The sequence below is a fragment of the Caloenas nicobarica genome, chromosome 4 (genome assembly GCF_036013445.1).
Source record: "Caloenas nicobarica isolate bCalNic1 chromosome 4, bCalNic1.hap1, whole genome shotgun sequence".
Taxonomy (NCBI): domain Eukaryota; kingdom Metazoa; phylum Chordata; class Aves; order Columbiformes; family Columbidae; genus Caloenas; species Caloenas nicobarica.
In genome coordinates, this window is record NC_088248.1 from 40342360 (window position 1) to 40360873 (window position 18514).

At 36.1% G+C, this 18514-nt stretch overlaps 1 protein-coding gene across 1 annotated transcript in view; it reads left to right on the top strand.

Annotated features, from left to right (window-relative positions):
- GALNTL6 (polypeptide N-acetylgalactosaminyltransferase like 6) overlaps positions 1–18514 on the top strand; it is a 442009-nt gene that overhangs the window by 191684 nt on the left and 231811 nt on the right. Inside the window, exon 4 of the mRNA XM_065634412.1 lies at positions 11005–11171. Within this exon, the coding sequence (XP_065490484.1) occupies positions 11005–11171 (167 nt within the window). The remainder of the gene's footprint in view (positions 1–11004; positions 11172–18514) is intronic.

Genomic DNA, 18514 nt, shown 5'->3' on the forward strand with positions numbered 1-18514 from the left:
GAATAATTCCCAAGTGCTTTCTTGGTGGTTTAAGTGTCTTTTCTTTTATGTGTCCCCTTCCGCCCTTTGGTGAGGACCAAGCTGCCAGTGAGGAGAGTCCAAGCCTCATGGTTCTGTTTCTGTTTACTGAAAAGAATTTGATAAGAGAAGTAAGCTGTTTATCGAAGTGAAGGAAAGTAGTTCTTGTGTGTTTAGATGCCTTGCATGTTACCTAGAATCCAGTAAAGCCTCCCACGCTGCAGAGAAAACAGCAAGCTGCAGTAAACATAACTGTGAAATCTATACTTGATATGGACAGGAATACTAAAAGATATTTACCTGCTAGCCAGTTCTGTGCATCTGGGATAGCCAAGTCTATTAGCATTTGGCAATGATTAAAGTCAGAACTTTTAACTCTCAAATAATACAGTACTGAAATTGGGAAGTACAAGTAACTTCACTAAGATCTGTGAGAAATGTGGAATATTCTAGATATCTGTACCTTTGTGGGTCACAGGTGAGAGTGATTATGTTGTACATTGTTAATTTAATAGTTTTTGAAAGCCTCAGTATATCTTCCTTATTCTTATATATCCATTCTTGCTTCCTTTCCAAGTGTGTTTTTTCATACAATTAGGCATGTATCTAAAGAAAATTCGCATAAGACTGGATGCTTCTAAGCAAATAAAATTTCAGCTCGTACATTAACAAAACAGGGCGAGTGCCCACAATACATTCTCACTGGCAACGAAATTAGCTGTTATACTTTCTGTAATAAGGACTGCAAATGTGCAGCAAGGCTGGAATGAAAAAGCAACTTCTTTCTCTTTTGCATGGTTTAATTGTGAATAACCTTGCCAAGTTCTAATTTTCCAAAGGCTGTGTTGGCCGTGAGATGTAGTAGCAGGCACAAGAACTTAATGGTTGTGCTGACACCTGTGGTCCATGAGGCCGGACAGCAGCACTTTCACAGTGTTTGCTCCCACATCTACCAGCTCTGACTTTGGTGTTACAGACACTGGTCAAAACTAGATGTGGCACCCATTACTTTATCTCATATATTGTCTTTGGGAGATGATGTTGAGAGAGAGGTGTGAGCCTGGTCACATATTGATGTGAAAGGAGGTGGAGAAGACAGGTAGGTCACAGAAGTATCTTAAGCAAACTCAACATAAGTCATCCATGGGCCCTGATGGAGTGTACTGAAGGAGCTGATGTCATTCTGAGGCCACTCTCACTTATCTTTGAATCATTGTGGCAATTGGGAGAGGTGTCTGAGGACTGGCACAGAACTGGTTGATATGCCAGAGGGTTCCTAGAAGCCTGTGAGATAGCTTTGGAATGTAAGGCCCAGTGATAAAAGGATGATTAGGATTTCTGAAGCAGAAATTAAAGGGTAGTTGAACATCCTGGTTTATTCCTGAAGTAGCATGCTTAAAACACACTTTGAGATGACGAAAACCTGAGATTCTAATCCTGTTTCTTCTCCTTTAGCCAGGAAAACAAACCTAGAATCAAAATAAGAGGCTTTTTATTGATTACGTTGAGGTCATCCTGACTTTTGAGAGACAGTCAGATTAGCGTGCTTGGTGTGAATGAATTAGAGTACATTGATATTTCTGTAATCTCTTTCAAAAAACAGTGGGTGGGGGTGTGTGTATGCATATATGTGTATATATTATAGAAACTGAGCTGCTTGCTGATGTTTTGGAATTCATAGATAATAAAGTGCACTGATTAAGCTGGAATACTATTACAGTACTAGGATGCCTGCTGATGCTAGCTTGCTTTGCTGACATAAACGCGCTTTGTGTCATAGGACTTATCTGCCTCTTATTTTCTTCCCTGTGTTAGAGAAACCTTTTGGTTTGAAGGATTAAGTGAGGCAAACTCACTGACTTTGATTTCTCTGAAGACATGCCCTGCTGCTGGAGAGATTGTCCATGACAGACCAAATGATGCAATTTGACATAAAGTAACAAGCACCTATTTCAGCAATATCAGCCGTGATGAAGTTCATACTGGGGGAAGGCGACATAAAGAACACAAGGCTTTACCTATTTAGTTTCCAAGATGTTTGTTAGTGTATTTAATAGCAATAATGCAAACTATTTCTACCGTACAATTTAATCTTTCTCTTTCCTTTTTGTGAAAACAGCAATAATGTTTCAGAGAAGGTTTATTTGTTCTAGCAGGGAAAAGTGTTGTGACATTTATTGAGGCCCGTACCCAGTAATGCCTGCTTGCTTCCCAGCTGTGAGCCACTGTGAAAATAAAGATTACTTTCCCCTCCATCAGCTCACACCCAAGCTAATTTTACAGGCTTGTCAAATGGCAGCAGAAATTACTAGTTATCACTACTTTATCAGGCTCAGTTGACAAGGCTAGATTGGAACAGAAACACAGTGTGACTGAAACTTGTTGCTGTAAGTGGAATACTTTGACATGCTAAGACAATTACTATGTAAATCTTCACTGGAAAATGTTTTGTCCTGGTAGCTTTGTAGAGGGCTTGTCAGTAGCTGGGAGCCCAGTGGGTGCTGTAGTTCCTTTAATAAAGGGAAAGAAAAGGTCAGATCTGAAAAGGCAGCTCAAGCTATGAGAGTGCGTGTTGGCACAGCCAGTAGGGAAAAAAAGGTTGAAAATCTTTCTGTTGTGCTCTTTCTCTGGTACTTCTTGTAAGGGGAGGAAGTTGGAGATGGGCTACCTTTATGATCCAGTAAATGCTGTAGTAGGCTGCTGCCTTGCTTCCTAAATGCAGCAAAAGGATGTCCGCAAGACCTTTAACTCCTCCTGTGCTATTATCCATCAGAAAGGGTAGTTTACAAGGTTGTTGATGTGTCTAGAAGGCATAGAGCCTGGTAACTGGCCAAGGCATTGCTGTTGGCATCCCTTAATGTGCATAAAATATTATTGTTGTCATATCCACAGGGTCAAACAAATTGCTGCTTTTATGAATCGGCTTTTGCTGTAAAGTGGCTGAAATGGTGCCAGCCCTGCTCTCCTTTCTTATCATTTCAGAAGCCTATTTTCTTTCATTTGCTCCTCTACAGAGGTAGTAGATTTCTACATTTTCCTGTTAACAGAGAAGCTGTAAAGATGGAGAATTTTGCAGTTCTGCATCTTTCCTTAAGATAGTATACTATGTTTTAGGACTTTTTTTCCTACTTAAAAACTCATCTAGGAGTTAAACAGAACTATCCCTATACCTTGAAGTAAAAGGATGCTATTTCTTTATTTCTACCTGGTAGAAGCTAAAAACATGAAAGAAATCCTAATAGTCTTAGGACTCTCAATAGTGAAATTGTAAGTGTACACACAAAGTGTAATTGTAACTCCTTTTTATGAGCAGTCCTCTTTTCAAGTTACATTTTATTAGTGCCTGTTGCAAATAGCTTCCAGGTGTTTCTGTGGCAATTTTTTTTTTCTTCCTTGGGCAGGCTAGTATTTCAGGAATAGAGGAAGCTCTTACTATTCTTTTAACCTTCTAAAAGTCTCCCTGCAACTTTGACTCCAAAATTGTTTTCTTCAGAAACTTGGGTTTGAGTCTTGCTTCAACATAGCAGAAGAATTCTGTATCTCAAAGGAATAACTAAATCTGTATTAAGTGTTTTGAAGCCAGTCAAAGGATGTGACAGTGTATCATTTTTATAAGTCTCGGACTCCTGGAGCCAAATGCCTGGATGTGATAGCAAACTGTAGGAACAGCATGCCAAATACAAAGCTCATAGAAACTTCTGCTTTGTCAGTTATGTGTATTTAACATTTTTCACTATACAAATTATTACAAAAACTGTACCTTACCTTTTTTGTAAAGAAGTTTGATTTCATGGTAGCAATTTTCTCATGATTTTGTTCTTCTCCAGTTTTCCAGAACAGTAATAAGCTACATACTTGGATCACAGATATCATTAATGCTGAGTAATGTATCTAATAATGGAAGAGAGAAACAAAGGAGATTTTTTTTGGCCAGAGATAGTGAAAAGGTACTTACTGCTTTGAAAATTAATTTAGAAACAACTCATGCCCTGGTAGAGAAGTCCTCTGTTTTTAAAAATCTAATGTGAAAGTCTCTATGGGACACATTTAATGGTGTAGTATTATTCTTTAATAAGAAATATTATATATTAAGTTCTGAGGTATCATAGAAAGAAAGACAATATTGATCAAAGATAACAATATTTGAAAGCATAATTCAAGGTTCATAACTTTTGATTCATAATAATAGTCTTGAAAATATCATTGTGTCTGATTCATCAGCAAGTTCATCATTTGATGCCAATTTTTTCATGCATACACAAATCTGTCTCTAAAACATTTTTCTGGCAAAGTCCAAATTACTAATATTATTTCATAATTCGGAGGATTTGTGTGAGGGAAATGCATAATGCCCCTTGCACATCATCCTGTTCTAAACTCCCTTAGTTCTGAATGCTAGTGTAATAACGTCAGTAAGAAAGTACAAGTGTGAGCTACTCACCTAGCAGGATGAGAGTCACTTATCATGATTATTTTCTTGCTAGGTATTTCTACCCAGACGTTTGTATATCATTTTCAGAATTAGCACAGAAATTGTTCTGAGATTTGTTTACTAAACAATGAGTTTTCAGTAATCTATTAACATTTATGCTAAGAAATTGTTATTCTCATAACCTCAGCTACTGAACCTATTATTCAGCATTGTTCCATGAATAAGTGCTGGTGTGCTGCACTTAAGTATGTAATCTTTAAATGCAAGAAAAGACACACCTTTAGGAAAGCATCTGTGGTACTTTTTCTTAAGGTCAATCTGTACTGTTCTATTAAGGTTATGCAGAAAATGCTTATGCTGAGTAGGAGTGCTTTTCAAGTTTCAATTATATTCTTCTTCCTCTTGAACAGTATTCCTGCCATGAATCCTAGATATGTACAGTTGTTTCTTCACCCCTTTGCCCCCTCCCAACTTGTTGATTCAGGCATTTGAATACTGCACTTTTGAAATAAATGACCTTGCTTTCCAAGATCTTAAAATAATCTCTTTTGATGGCAGCCAATTATTCATTCTGAAAAATAGAACCAGAAGACTAGGTATTATTTGACTAAACTCTGAAAAGTTCTGCATTTTGAAGTGTTTAGGGCAAGTACATGATTTAAAAATAAAAAATATTAATTACACACTTTAAATTTAAAAAGTCCACCTAGAGAACACAATGGACTTCTGCTTCCCAGTTTGCCTTTATAATGGTAGAAGAATGAAGTAAGATTATACTGCAGAAGCAAATTATTTTGGTTTAATATTTCACTTGCCAGATGGAGTAATGGTAAGCTAGGTTTTTCCCTTGTTCTATGTGAGATTTTCTGACTGATTGCAAGTGGTTACTTGGGGTGTTGTGTGTGCTTAGGAGTGGAGGAGGTATCCTTACGAGTTACTTGTGTATTAGTTATATCCTCAGACTTATTAGGAGGAAAGAGAATGGGCGTATCAGTACAGTGTGCATGTCTGATACAGATACTCCTGCAATTATTACATCGTAGCTAGAAACCATAACCAAGATCAAAATGGTGTCAGTGTGGAAGTCAGTAGTAATAAGAAGGGTCTGCTTCCAAGAAAGTATTGAGAAGAAGTTCTGTAAGATTGACTGAAGAATATTAGTAATATAGGCAGAATAGTCCTAATCACTGAAAGCCACTGTCTTTTAAAGCTCTTAAGAGAAGGGTTGGCATGTTGCACAAGTATGTTGAGACTGTGTGGTGTAAGAACAAGAGGGACGACATTCCCATATATTTCTGGATTATGGTCCTGGCTGTGAAATGGGCAAGCTGCTTGAATTCACCACCCTAGTCTGGCAGTCTGTAAAGCTAGGAATAATCCCAAATGTGCCCTCTGGAGAAGCTTGGAGGCCTGGATTTGTTTAGTTAGGGTGCGCCACAGGATGTGCAGGTGCCTGCAGTTCCACTGCACCACGTGCTGACGAAGTAGCCTGGCACATACCTAGAGATACGAGCGTGTATCTGAGCTGAGAAAACTGATCAGGATCTCTCAGAATGCTTTGGGGAAGACAGCATCAAACACTCAACAATTAAGCCTCCAGTTCTGTAAATAGTCACTCACCAGCCATTGATGAGCAGGCTGCATCAATCAGGTAACTGAACAAGGGAAGGTGAGGAAGAAGGAGGTAGCATGAGGTTTCTTAACCCGAGCAATTGAATTTATAGACAGCTATACCTCAAGTACTACTCAATGTGTTTCTGAGCAAAGTGAATGAATGCTGCCTCAAACATTAAACATTAAAAATCCTACTGTGCTATTTGGTTATCTGAGGAAACACAAGTATGGAAGTAAGGATGAAAGTGAGGAAAAATAAAATGAAAACAGTGGAAGACTATTCAAATAATGTGCTCTTAGCATCCTTAAATATTTATCCTTTTATCAGTATGGGCATGATGTTGAATATACATAACCACGTAACACTTTCATGGAAATTATTGTGATCAAAGCCGAAGCAAAAAATGAGTTGGGCATGCTAATTTCAGGTAGGCTGTTTTAGTTTTCTGCCCTCAATCCCATGGGCAAAACTGTCAACTTTCTTGGGAGGTTTTTCTTCTAGGACTGTGTATGTTTATACTAACAAACTTTTCAAGCAAGTCATTTTACAACGTATACAGAACCGAGTTATTTAAGTCAAATGACCTGTCTTCATTTACCATTCAAATCTATCTTGTTACTGCAAAATTCTCATCGGTTATTTTGTGAAATACCACTAGGGCAAAAACTGGTCCTGATGGAAACAAACCGAAAATAGCAAGTAGTACCTTTGTTTTAAAAATGATTTTGAAAGACCCAGTAGTTGCACCCTTTTTTTTTTTTTTAGTTCCCCATTGATTTTTTTTGTTGCTGTTGTGAGTTTGAATTCCTCAATCAGAATATGATGTGATACTAACGCTCTGCAGTAATACATTTACCTTTATCAGTTGTTCTATGATTCTATGATAATTAAAAGGATAACATAAAGTAATGTTGATTGACATCAACTATGTTACAATCTTTTCTTTGTAGAGTTAGATCTTGGAGAAAACCCTTACTTGACTGAAACTGGTTGAACTGCATATCTGTCTGTCTGAAATCTACTAAACTTTTTGGATTTTGATTTTAGGATTCATTTCCAGGCTTTTCTGGATTTCCTAGTATTCCAAGCTTTAATGAAAGCCAATGTGTTCTTTGGACACTTTATTCTGGCATTCAAACTACCTGAAAAACACTTACTGTCCACGTAGCGCCTACTTTCATTTAAAGTATGCAAGTAGGTGCAGTGTCTTCAGGGAGAGGCTAACAACTGGAGTTCATGTGTGCAAGTGCTGTTGTGTTCTAAATCGATACAAATTTGACGAAATTTTTCACTGAAATTGTGAAACTCTGGAAAATAAAATTATTTTGCTCAGCAGTATTTTAAATATTTCTATAGGAAGTAATTTCCTTTTCAGTTAACATATACACTATAATTAAAAAAAGTTTTACCTGATGAACATTAGTTCTCATTTAAACCCTGTTAAAATTGGATGATAAAGGTTATCTTTTTTACATAGCATTTTTCTTTTCTACAGTAAACTTATTTTTTTTATGTTAAGATTGCATTCTTCAGGAAATATGAAATACTCGAATCATAATTTCTCATTTCTTTGGAGAATAAAAAAAATCTCACTTTTTAAAACATTCATTCCATGGAGTAGTTAATCTATTAACCGTATTAATTTCAGAGAGTAGACATCTTTAAATCAGTCTGTGTTTTGCTTGGGAATGCTTAAAACACTGTTATCATCTTAGGATTGTTTTGGAGAGTCTTGAAAGTATGACTTTATTGTGGCTGAAAAATAAAGTATTTTATTAAAAACTTAATAAAATTTATTAAAGGGTACATTAGGACATTGGAACCAGCATAAATAATAAAGCAAGGTTTGTTTGAACCTATGATCAAACTTTGTCAGCATCTCTCCAAATGTATTCTACAGAATTTTTGATAATGAACTAGTGTTGAAAGAACACTTCTGAAAATCTTTGCTGATGCAAAATTTTTGCAGTTAGTAGTAAAAGTATCTTTCTAGTAGCTTATCTGAACTTTGTTGATACTTCTTGGTTCCCTTTAGTAACACGCAGATGAGCTGAAGTAGTAGATGAGATAAATTTATATATGTCAATATTTATGTTGGTTATTGCTGCACATAAGCACAGTTGTCTTTTCTGCTTAATATATGAATCATACAGCTACCTAGACTGGTTTATTCTATGTTGTAGGCACCATTGATAAATTTAAATATAATAATAGTTAATGAAATCTCATCTACGGACTTCACTTTGACCTAGTGGTAACTATTTCTTTGTTCCATGCAGAAAGACCCGATTGTTATTTCGAAGACTGGCAATGGCTGACAAGAAGCAATGTGTGTGCTTCAAGTAGTCTTCTTGCAGCCAGGGTGTTTGACATCACTTCTAAAATGCAGAATACAAAGAACCACACTAATGGATTTTGAGCAAATGCTGTGTGCGTATGTGATTATTCTCTTGGCAAATCCAATGTCTCAGCAGTAGATGTCAAACTGCATCTTTGTTGCAGTTCATGGCCTTCTCCTGAATGTTACAATGATCCTATGAGGTCTGTCCTGCAGCCCATCACAGCACAGAGCCAGCTATACTCTGCTATTCATAATGCTGAATAGAATTTCAAATAAAAGGGCTTTATAGTGATCTTCTGTAAGTCTCATGTCAGAGAGCAAGGGGCTAAAAATGAGCAGAATTTTTCTTGCTGAAGAAAGGCAAGTGGGCCACTGCTATGAAACCTAACAGACTGTCTTAACAAAAGAAAGAGTTGAAATTTAAGGTTTCATTTCTGTGAATTTGAGAATTTGACCATCTTTTTGAGAAGAAAAGTGTATTTTGGTGTTTTGTGGCTGTTATCAGAAATCAATTCGTATTTAGCAAGATACCTTTGCAACAGCTATGAAAGTAAAAGTAAATGGGGATTAGAGGACTAAGTGGAATGATGAAGACATGTTAAAAAAATGTAAGGTATTTTCCTCTTCTGTGTTCTAAGTATGGCTCTCTTTTAAGGCTAATAGAGTAATATGTTCTGTAGGAAGAATGAAACAGCTTGAAACTGACTCCATCGATGCTGCTTCTCCTCATCATGAAATTACTCTGAAACCATCAATGAGAATATCCAAATCCAGTGACCTTTCTCATCCATATACACTTAAGGTTACAATATTGAACTATACAATTACACAAGTTTCAGTGCAACCTCTTTCGAAAGAGGTTGTACAGGAGGCTAATGTTATGCAGGAGGCTATTTAAGCTGGGGCAACATTTTTATTAAAAAAACCCCATCATTTTGATGTATTTGGGTGTTTCAGGTATTATTTTCCCCTCCTTTATGCTTTAAACATTACAGTCTGCTCATTGCAGGGGGTCGGACTAGATGAACTTTGAAGGTCTCTTCCAACCCAAACTATTCTATGATGTCTTTCTTTTGTATTTATGTGGTATTTTTGGGTTTTGTTTGTTGGCTTGGGGTTTTATGGAGATGGAGAACTTATTAGTTTTAAAATCATGCTGGGAGTTAAAAACGTTAAAGGAAAAATCTTGCTTTCAGGAATAGCATAAGAATTACATGCATGTGTAGTAGTTGTTTTGTTCTGGTCTAAGAAGCATTCTTGTTGGTGAACAGCTGGCCAACAGTAGGTGGTGGGTTTGGTGGGTGGCTTTCTTAATTTGCCAGCTGAAACAGCTACATATTAACAATGGGCTTCCTTTATTTTACTTTTTCCTACAGATAAGAAAAAAGAATTTTTACCTAATTCTATTGCTGCAGTGGTTTTTTTCGCCTCCTGAAGTGTTAGAATGTGTACTTAGCCTTTTCTGTCACTAGGCAATGAGCCCTGTTTTCTCCAGAACATTCTTGCAAAGTAACTGTCATTTCTCTAGTATGCATGTATGTTTCATCAGCAAACTACTTATTAAAGTTTCAAAAAGTATTATTTATGCAAGTTGATTGTTGTTAAATTTATTGCTGCCATGTTTTAGGAAGAAATTACTAAATTACAAAAGTAAATGCTATTTTTTAGGAAAGCATTTTAGGAAAACTTGTTTGTTTACTCACAACTGTGTAACGGTTAATATTTTGCAAATACAGCTGTAGTAGCTGTGAGTTTTTATTATTTCTTTGGAACACTGGTAGCTGCACAGTAAATTGGTAAATATTGAATTTTAAGTGACGTTTATAAAGTGGAAATGCAAACAAAGCTGCAAATGTATGTAAATCAACATTATTACCTACAGCAGTGTTTGATATGCATAGTTATTCTTTATGAAAAGCAGCAAAGATATCTGTACTTTTTTTGTACCTAGAAGTTGTAGATCTAGACTTTTTTTGTGTGTTGTTGGTTTTGTTTTTTTATTGGAAAGCTGACGTTTCTGCTCTTAGCAATACCTTTATCAGCATGTGACTTTCTCTTGGGGAATGCAAATGCCATGTTAATGACAGAGGAATGTGTCCCTTTTTCCACTTTTTTTAACAAAACATGAAAGATAAGATCCTATCAGTTTCAATAGCCTAAACTTTATTCATGAAATGTTCTCAGCTAGTAGAAGAAACTGAATTGCAAGTTCATTTTTCATTTTTAAAGATTTTTCAGATTTTCTTTTCCTTCATATTATATTTCAGAAATCTTTCTGATAAGAGGACTTGTGTTCTGGAAATAATGTCATAGAATATATGTCCTTTGTTGTTTCACAGGAAGAAGTTTCTAGTGAAGGAAAATAATCTAATTCCAACCAGTGTACTTCAATTTTGTTTTTGTTACTCAGATTTATTGCATGCTATGAGCGATATAAATATTTAAATTAACTAGTTATTTTTACATGAAAGTACGCCTTAATTATGCTGTTGGATTTTATACCAGAAACAATGATGGCTGAATGGCCAAAATGGATGGCAGTATATGTCAACTCAGACTTTTAGATATGCTTAAACAATTATTTTCTTCTCTTTTCAGCTGTAAGCACAAGGTGTACTTGGAAAAACTACCCAATACAAGCATAATTATCCCATTTCATAACGAAGGCTGGACTTCGCTCTTGCGGACAATACACAGTATTATCAACCGCACTCCAGACAGCCTGATAGCAGAAATTATTCTTGTGGATGACTTCAGTGACAGAGGTAAGGCCCAACTGATTTTGTTTTAACTTGAAATTTATAGCACGGTGTGGTCCCTGTAGAAACTAAAGGGTAACAAGAAGTGAGGAGACAGTAGCTGCTGGACTGATTGCCTTCAAGTACAGTTTGGTTGTTAGCTGGAATAAGCATGTGCAAGTGGTTTTTGTTTTACTTTGCATGAATACTGGAATTCATGTCAGTGGGAAGAGATTGTGAACTGTTCATTGACCTTCATTATTATACTATTTTGAATATACTATTTCTGAAGTACTGCATATTTAAGTGTTTCAACATCTTTTCCTTAGGCTTTGCTTTTACTCAGAAAACCTATTAACTTGGGCCAATTTGGATGCAACTCGTTAGATTTTAATGCTGGAATTTCATTGAGTCTGACAGCTTCATATAGTGGTACAAAGTAGCCATACAGAGAAATGAGGCTCTCTTGAATGCAATGTGAAAAACTGCTTAAAATAGTTAATCAAAGTTTACATCATCTATGTATAGTAAAATTAAGAAACCTGCAGCTACTTAATGACCTTTGCTATCATTACTTCTTGAATGCAACACAAGAAATGAATGTTTTGGTTCCTTAAATGACACTTAGCATTTCTTAGGTAAAATTTGTCCATAACAATGATAAAGAACAGGGAAACACTTTTTCTTCCAAATTTCTGTGCGTCTTTTAGGCCATTGAGCATGAAGAGCTTTGACTTTTCTTTGGTGCTTGGGGTTTTTCTAGTTGTTTTTGTTGAAACATCACTTGTTAGTATATACGTGAGCCTTGTTCTGAGTCGATTGATAGCAAAAGAGAGAATTGTGCTCTTTGCTGATGTTTTAGGTAAAACCTTAGTCTCAGCAAGAAACTTAGAGGAGCAGATTTCTGACCTACTGTTGTGAGAAGCCCCTGGGTGAATGAGAGGAATATTAGTAGAGTGCTGCAGTGGAATCATTTTTTTAAGATTTTTAACTTGATATTTCAGGGGTTAGAAAGATTAATGCTGCACGCATCTATCTTACCCTCTCATATTTGCCGGTTTAGTTGCAATATATCCTTTGATGAACTGCCTCTCTATCTGTAATGCAATTGAAGTGAAATTGTAAAGTGAATACAGTTCTGGCTATTCTATGTTTGTAAAATCCAAACCATGGATGAAAGTTTTCAAAACAAGAAGTGTAAAGTAGCACAACAATTTTTCTGCAGGCTAACAATTCCCCAGCAGTAATCAACTTACAGGGAAGTCTGTGAGTTGTTTTTATGAGGTGTCTGACAAGTAAAAATGTTCCTTATACCAAGAGAGCAGCTATTGCGGCTATGCTAGTTCAACGTAGTGATACTGTTACATTTTACTGACTATTGTTGATATACTTTTAAATGTGTTGGTGTTTTAGAAAGCTTATCTGCTTCCCAGTTATTAGAAAAAGAAATAATGCCAGTAAACAGGGAGTACTGTAACTTCTGCTGCTCTTTTCTTGCCTGCCATAACTTAGGTTCTGCTGCTGGCTGAAAATATTTTGGGAATAAATATTGCCTGTAATACTAATTCCTGTAACACTATAAAAATCTCCCAAATGGTCTTCGTTTCCAGTTATATAAACCTATGTGACTTTTCAATGGAACAGTTTTCAGCTGGAAGAAGTGGTTCATACAGGATAGAAATGCTTAACATATGTATCTGGTTTGAAAATGTGAAAGAAATCTGTTAAGGTTTGTATGGATCTGGGCCTAGAACTGTTGTACCATTAGGAAGATTTACTAATCTGGTTTTTTTGGTATTATTAAAAGAAAGATTAGAAATGTGTTTTTGAATGGTTGCCAGTTTTGAACTAGAGCATATTTGGTACTGTATGTTATAAGAAGAGCAAATGCACAAGGAAAATGTGGTGGCATCTCTATTCTGAATTCAGTAACATTGAATTTCAAGTCAGGTGAATCATTTTGATGCATCTGAAATGTTTATTTCTTGTATTTGTGATACTCTAAACTGTACATAACTGAGGCTATATCATGTTTTCTTCTACCCTTTTTTTTTTTTTGTGAAGTGACTGCACAAAATAAAGTTGGTTTATTTTATGTTGAAAAAATGCTGACGGAAATCTCCTACCCCTCCCAGTTGTTCTTTATTTGAAGTGATTGAATAGATGGTTTGTTTACTGTTATTAGTCCTTCATCCTTTAGTTGTTTTTTCTTAGACTCATGAGAGTAGTAAACCAGTGTAAAAGACATTGAAGACAGATTAGGTCAAAATTTTAATGTGTGTTCTATTGTCAAAACTGATAGAATCAATGCAAGCAAAGTTTACTACAGCATTGCAGCAGTATAGTGGTTAGTGATAAATCGGTATCCCTTTTTCTCATTAAATAATTTCTACACGAAGCTGCATATGTCAAATAGCTGGCAAATGGCTATTACTTTCTTTTGCCAAATCAGTTATGTACCATTTAAGCGAGATCGTGTGTGTTATATTTGTTCCACACCTTTGTATTATAAAGAGAGAGTTTTCTGCTAGGAACCTAAATATTTCTAGATGAAAGTGACAATGGGATATTTCAATAGCACTTTTATTTTAAAAGTAGTGATAATGTGACAGAAGTTTTTCTCTAGGCTTTTCTATTAATCAAACACTTCCTTTTTACAGAAGTCTAAGAAGTTGTTACAAAAGACTAGACGAGAAAAAGCACTGTCTTGAAAGCTGTGTAAAAGATGGATAAAAATGCTGAAGCCTTTTTGTTTTCTTAACAAATGCAAATATAAATAATGAAATGCACATAAAGAACCTTTGATAACAGATAAAAAATATAGTGCACAGCCAGGTACCCAGCAGTTTGCTGGTTTTTCTGCAAAATTACTTGTGTGCCTTCATTTTATTTGTATGCACTTCTTCAGCTTTTGTGATCAAAACCAAAAACTTTAGATAATTCATGGATAATATTCACCATAAATTATGACATTTAGATGTTATAAAAATAAAAGGACAGCTGGACCTTTTTAAATATCAATATAATGCAAACTAGAGACTTGGTATTAAGAGAGAGGTAAGCAAATATTATGAAATTTGGAAGTATGATATTTGATTATGGGCAAATTTAATGTAAAAAAACTACATTAATATAAAAAGTCCTCTGTGACAGCCAGAAGGAAATGTAGATTTAAATATAGGTGCCCAAAGTTGCAGAAATATCTTTATAATTTATAGAGAGTTTGTATACTTAAAAATGATGAAGAAATGGGAGGAAGAAAATTAATCGAATTTGTGGAGCTCTTTCTTTCAACGGAAGTAACACTTTTGATTACATTGTAAACACAAGTGACCAAATGGTGGTGATGAAAGGGAACTGAACCTTGAGTTTACAGAAGTTTTACCAGACATAAAATTATTACATTGTCATTTAACAAGCTCTGTGAAAGAGAAGCAAGCATTAGACTTCTATTTAGTTTGCCTTAGATAGCTATTGAAAGGGAACTGGCTGTGCTGGCAGACACTGAAATTTAAGAATGTTTTTACTCATCCCAACTGATTTAGCAGTCAGTTCCTCACTAGATACTTCCGCTGAATAACTACGTCCAAGTACCAAAGCTTTTTCCTGAAAGTTTAATTATATACATACCTTTGCACACTAAGATATGCAGAATATTTCTGACATTGTGATGGAGTTTGGGTTGCAGTTCCAATACCCGATTCATGCGAGCTCTGTATTGCAAACTCTGTGTAAATTAAAGACCTATCAGTTTCATTAAGTGTCATCTGCCTTAAAAAAAACCCAACACCTTTATGTTGGAGGTACCAACACACTTCTGTGTCAGGTATCTCTGCAGTGGCTTTGTGTGCACCTCTGATGTTGAGCCTGGTTTCTGAGTACATGAGGCTTGTGGAAAGCGACGTGCTTTTTTTTTTTTTTTTTTGTCCTCTCTCTGAGTCTTTTTGTGCAAAGGAGTTGTGAAATGCGGGGGTTGGATTGCAAGTTTGGTTTTTGGGGATGTGGTGTTTATTGTTGTCACGGTTTGCTCTGGAGTTATGGTCTGACAGACAGATCTCTGAAAACATGGCAAGAAGCAGAATGTGGGCAACAGTTTTGGAGGAAAGGACAAAATGAAAAACGAAGCAAGTTTTCATTGGTTTTGTTATGGAACAGCTTGCATTTACAAAGGAATACTAAAAATTCTAATTAACACTTTAAAACTTTGGGGCAACATAGATTTGCATAATTAATTAGTTAAACAGTTCATGTGGGTTGCAAACACGTTGTAAGATTGTACGTCAACTTTTATTCCTGTTGTGTTTTAACGACTTTATTACCATAGTGAGGCTTGTGAACTAACACAGCATGTGCCTGTGCATGTAAAATTGACTTACCAAGCATTTTTACTCCGTGATTCTCTGTTATAGCATCTATTATAAGAGAAAAAAAAATATGAACAATGCCACTGCAACAGTGAATTGATTAGCAGTAACAGTTATCGAGCAGCTTTTTAGTTTGCAAAAAATTGATCGGATTTGCCAAGGGGGCAAAAAAAAACCAAACCAAAAACATAGCACCCAACAGCTGCTTGTAGGACAGAACTAGTTTCTGTCACTGGCAATGAATTGGTGTTTTGGTGGAAAATGACAAACTGAGAAATTTTAATTCTTGTCAGTGAGCCAATCTCTTCTGATTTTGTCATCTATTATGTTTTCCAATCTCTGTCCCCTGGTTTCGCTCCATTTTCTGCAACCCTATTCATTTGCTTCTCAGAATATCATACTGCCCTGTACCTGATACCATAGGCTTCATGCCAAATCTCTGTTCTGTTAATAGCCCAAATTAATAACATGCAGGTCAGTCTACAAAGCCAACCTGTGACTACTTGATTAGGGCTTGATTGAGTTGGTCAGTGAATTGCAATGCCAGTGATGTGCTTTACTTTGTGTGAACATGGAGGAAGATCTGATCTGTGGCTCAGTTACGCTAACAGCCTACCAAACCCTTTTTGGCGTTATAGTAGTTGTCTGATTTTTGTTTTACTTTACTTTTTTTTTAAAGTGTAGTTCTGTAATTGATATTAGTGATATCTAACAATAATGGTAAGGTAACAGAGTTTGTACTAAAAGCAAATCAGCCCTATCAGAGTATCGGATTGCACAACTTTTCACTCAAGAAATACATGCTATTTGTTGCATGAAGATGAAATTCCCTGTATTTTACTTGCAGACAGATAGTTTATGTAACATGTCACTTGTGATTCCAATTTATGGATGCTTGGCTTCAGATCATGGCTGGATATGACTTTTCTGATGAAATGAAAGTGAAGGTTTTATTGTGTGAATGACTATCTTGTTATAGGAAACCTCTGTTATAGACAGCAATTCTCTGATATGGTTAAAGCTCACTTCTTCAAAAAATTGCCATTGTTGTCAAAATATACAACATTTAACAACAAAAATTGGAAGAGGATGTTGTAATATTGTGAAAGACAATCTCAACCAAGGAAAATGCTTTTAATTCTGTCCCTTTCCATATGTTTAGTGGCTTGTTTTTCAACATGGTATGTAATTACATACATACAATGATTTTTAACATGAGCTCTTTAAATTACACTACTAATTTGGTTTTATTAAATATTAATAAATCTTCACCTTTATATACCAGAGACTATACTTTTTAACTGAGTCTGCTTATCCCTGAAAACTAACCACCCTTCTCCTCAAAAAATTGTGTGCCTGTGGGGATTAAGGCACCAAAGAGAGCACTGCCAACAAGGTCCATGCCGAACACATCCAAAGGAGCACATGGACACGGCTCTTTAGTGCTCTTTGTGGAGCTACAGTAGAACAAGGAATGAGGCGTTATTAATTGCTAATGGGAAGGTGTTTGGGATTGCCTCCTGGTGCCGTACATGGCCAAACTGGCTGCAGCCAGGAAAATGTTCTATGATGTGCCTTTGCTTTGAATAGAAGGGGTATAACTAAAAAGTATTTGGTGGGAACACAAGTCGGAACCTGTACAAGACATGTTGGAAGTGTGAGAGGAGCCTAAACTGCCATCTGTGGTATGTGTGGATGCGGCAGTGGTGGCAAGTGGAGGGGCCAAGGACCATGATTGCTCTTGATGGCAAGTTAACAGCTGCCTGAATATGTATGGCTTTTCAGAAAGCTGAGAAACAAGCTTTTATAAATATAGAAAAATAATTCTATGCAAGTAATTCTATGGCAATATTTTGCGACAAATTGCTGGATTTGTATTTGATGGTCTAAGCGTTTTTGTTTTGGTATTTTTTACTGTTGTTCTCCATGCCATGATGATATGAGATATCGAGCATTGCTTATGTGATTAGAATACCCTTCTGTGACAGAAGGGACAAAAAATAGTGGGAGAAGAAAGGCAGAAGCATAAGCATCCCTGCTTCTACACGTATCACTATACTTAAAATGGGTGTTCCCAGTGAAGTTCCAAGTGCCCAGCTGCTGATGAGTAAGGTTAATGAGCTGGGGGGAAATGCCGTGCTTATGAGACTGGGCTGCTTTTGGAACTGAGACTAGCTTGACTGTCTCTCTGACAGTATGGTGTGCAGCATAAATATCTATCATAGGAGACCTGTGCTGTTGCAACTTTCTGCTACCTGCATAAGATGTCCCATGGTGAGAAGCTTTTTCCTGCTGTATAAACTTCCACCCTCTGCACAGTAGGACAGACTGTAACAAGTGTTGAGCGTTAAAAAAGAATGAGATAAAGGTGCACAGAAATCTGTCGCCTTGACTGAGTACTAAACTGAAATAGTTGAAAATTAAAGCTAATCCTGGTTTAGCTTTACAGATGAAAACAGTTTGTTAGTGCTGTAGTGTATGAACATCAATATTTACACCACTGCACTTAAATCAAGCTGACTTAAATATACAACAGTCCTCTGGAGAACATGAGTCATTTGGTATAGACTAGAGAGATCTGCTTCATTTTGAAACAGCTGAGAATGAAAATAAAACTAAGTGGTGAACACTGAATTTGAAGCACGTTTCCTCTACTAGAAGGCACGAGGAGTTGCATTATCTTTTTCATCACTACCTTTTGTGTATCACATTGACAAAAACTTTGAGAGATGGCCAATGTTATTGCTATACCAACAGCAAAATCTGACTGTTCTTAAGCAAACTATATTTCTTATGGGACTGACCCTCATACAGGGTTAAAAGTTAAGTCTTTTTATCCAAAGTTGATAAAACAATACATCACTATACTTAAAAGGAGGAAAAAAAAATTATATATAATGCCTCTTTCATTTCTTCTCTAATACACTCACACAGATGTTATTTGAATTTTATTTAACTTGGACATGCTTCTGGTCAAAATAAAGTACTGTCAGTGTAACAATTACA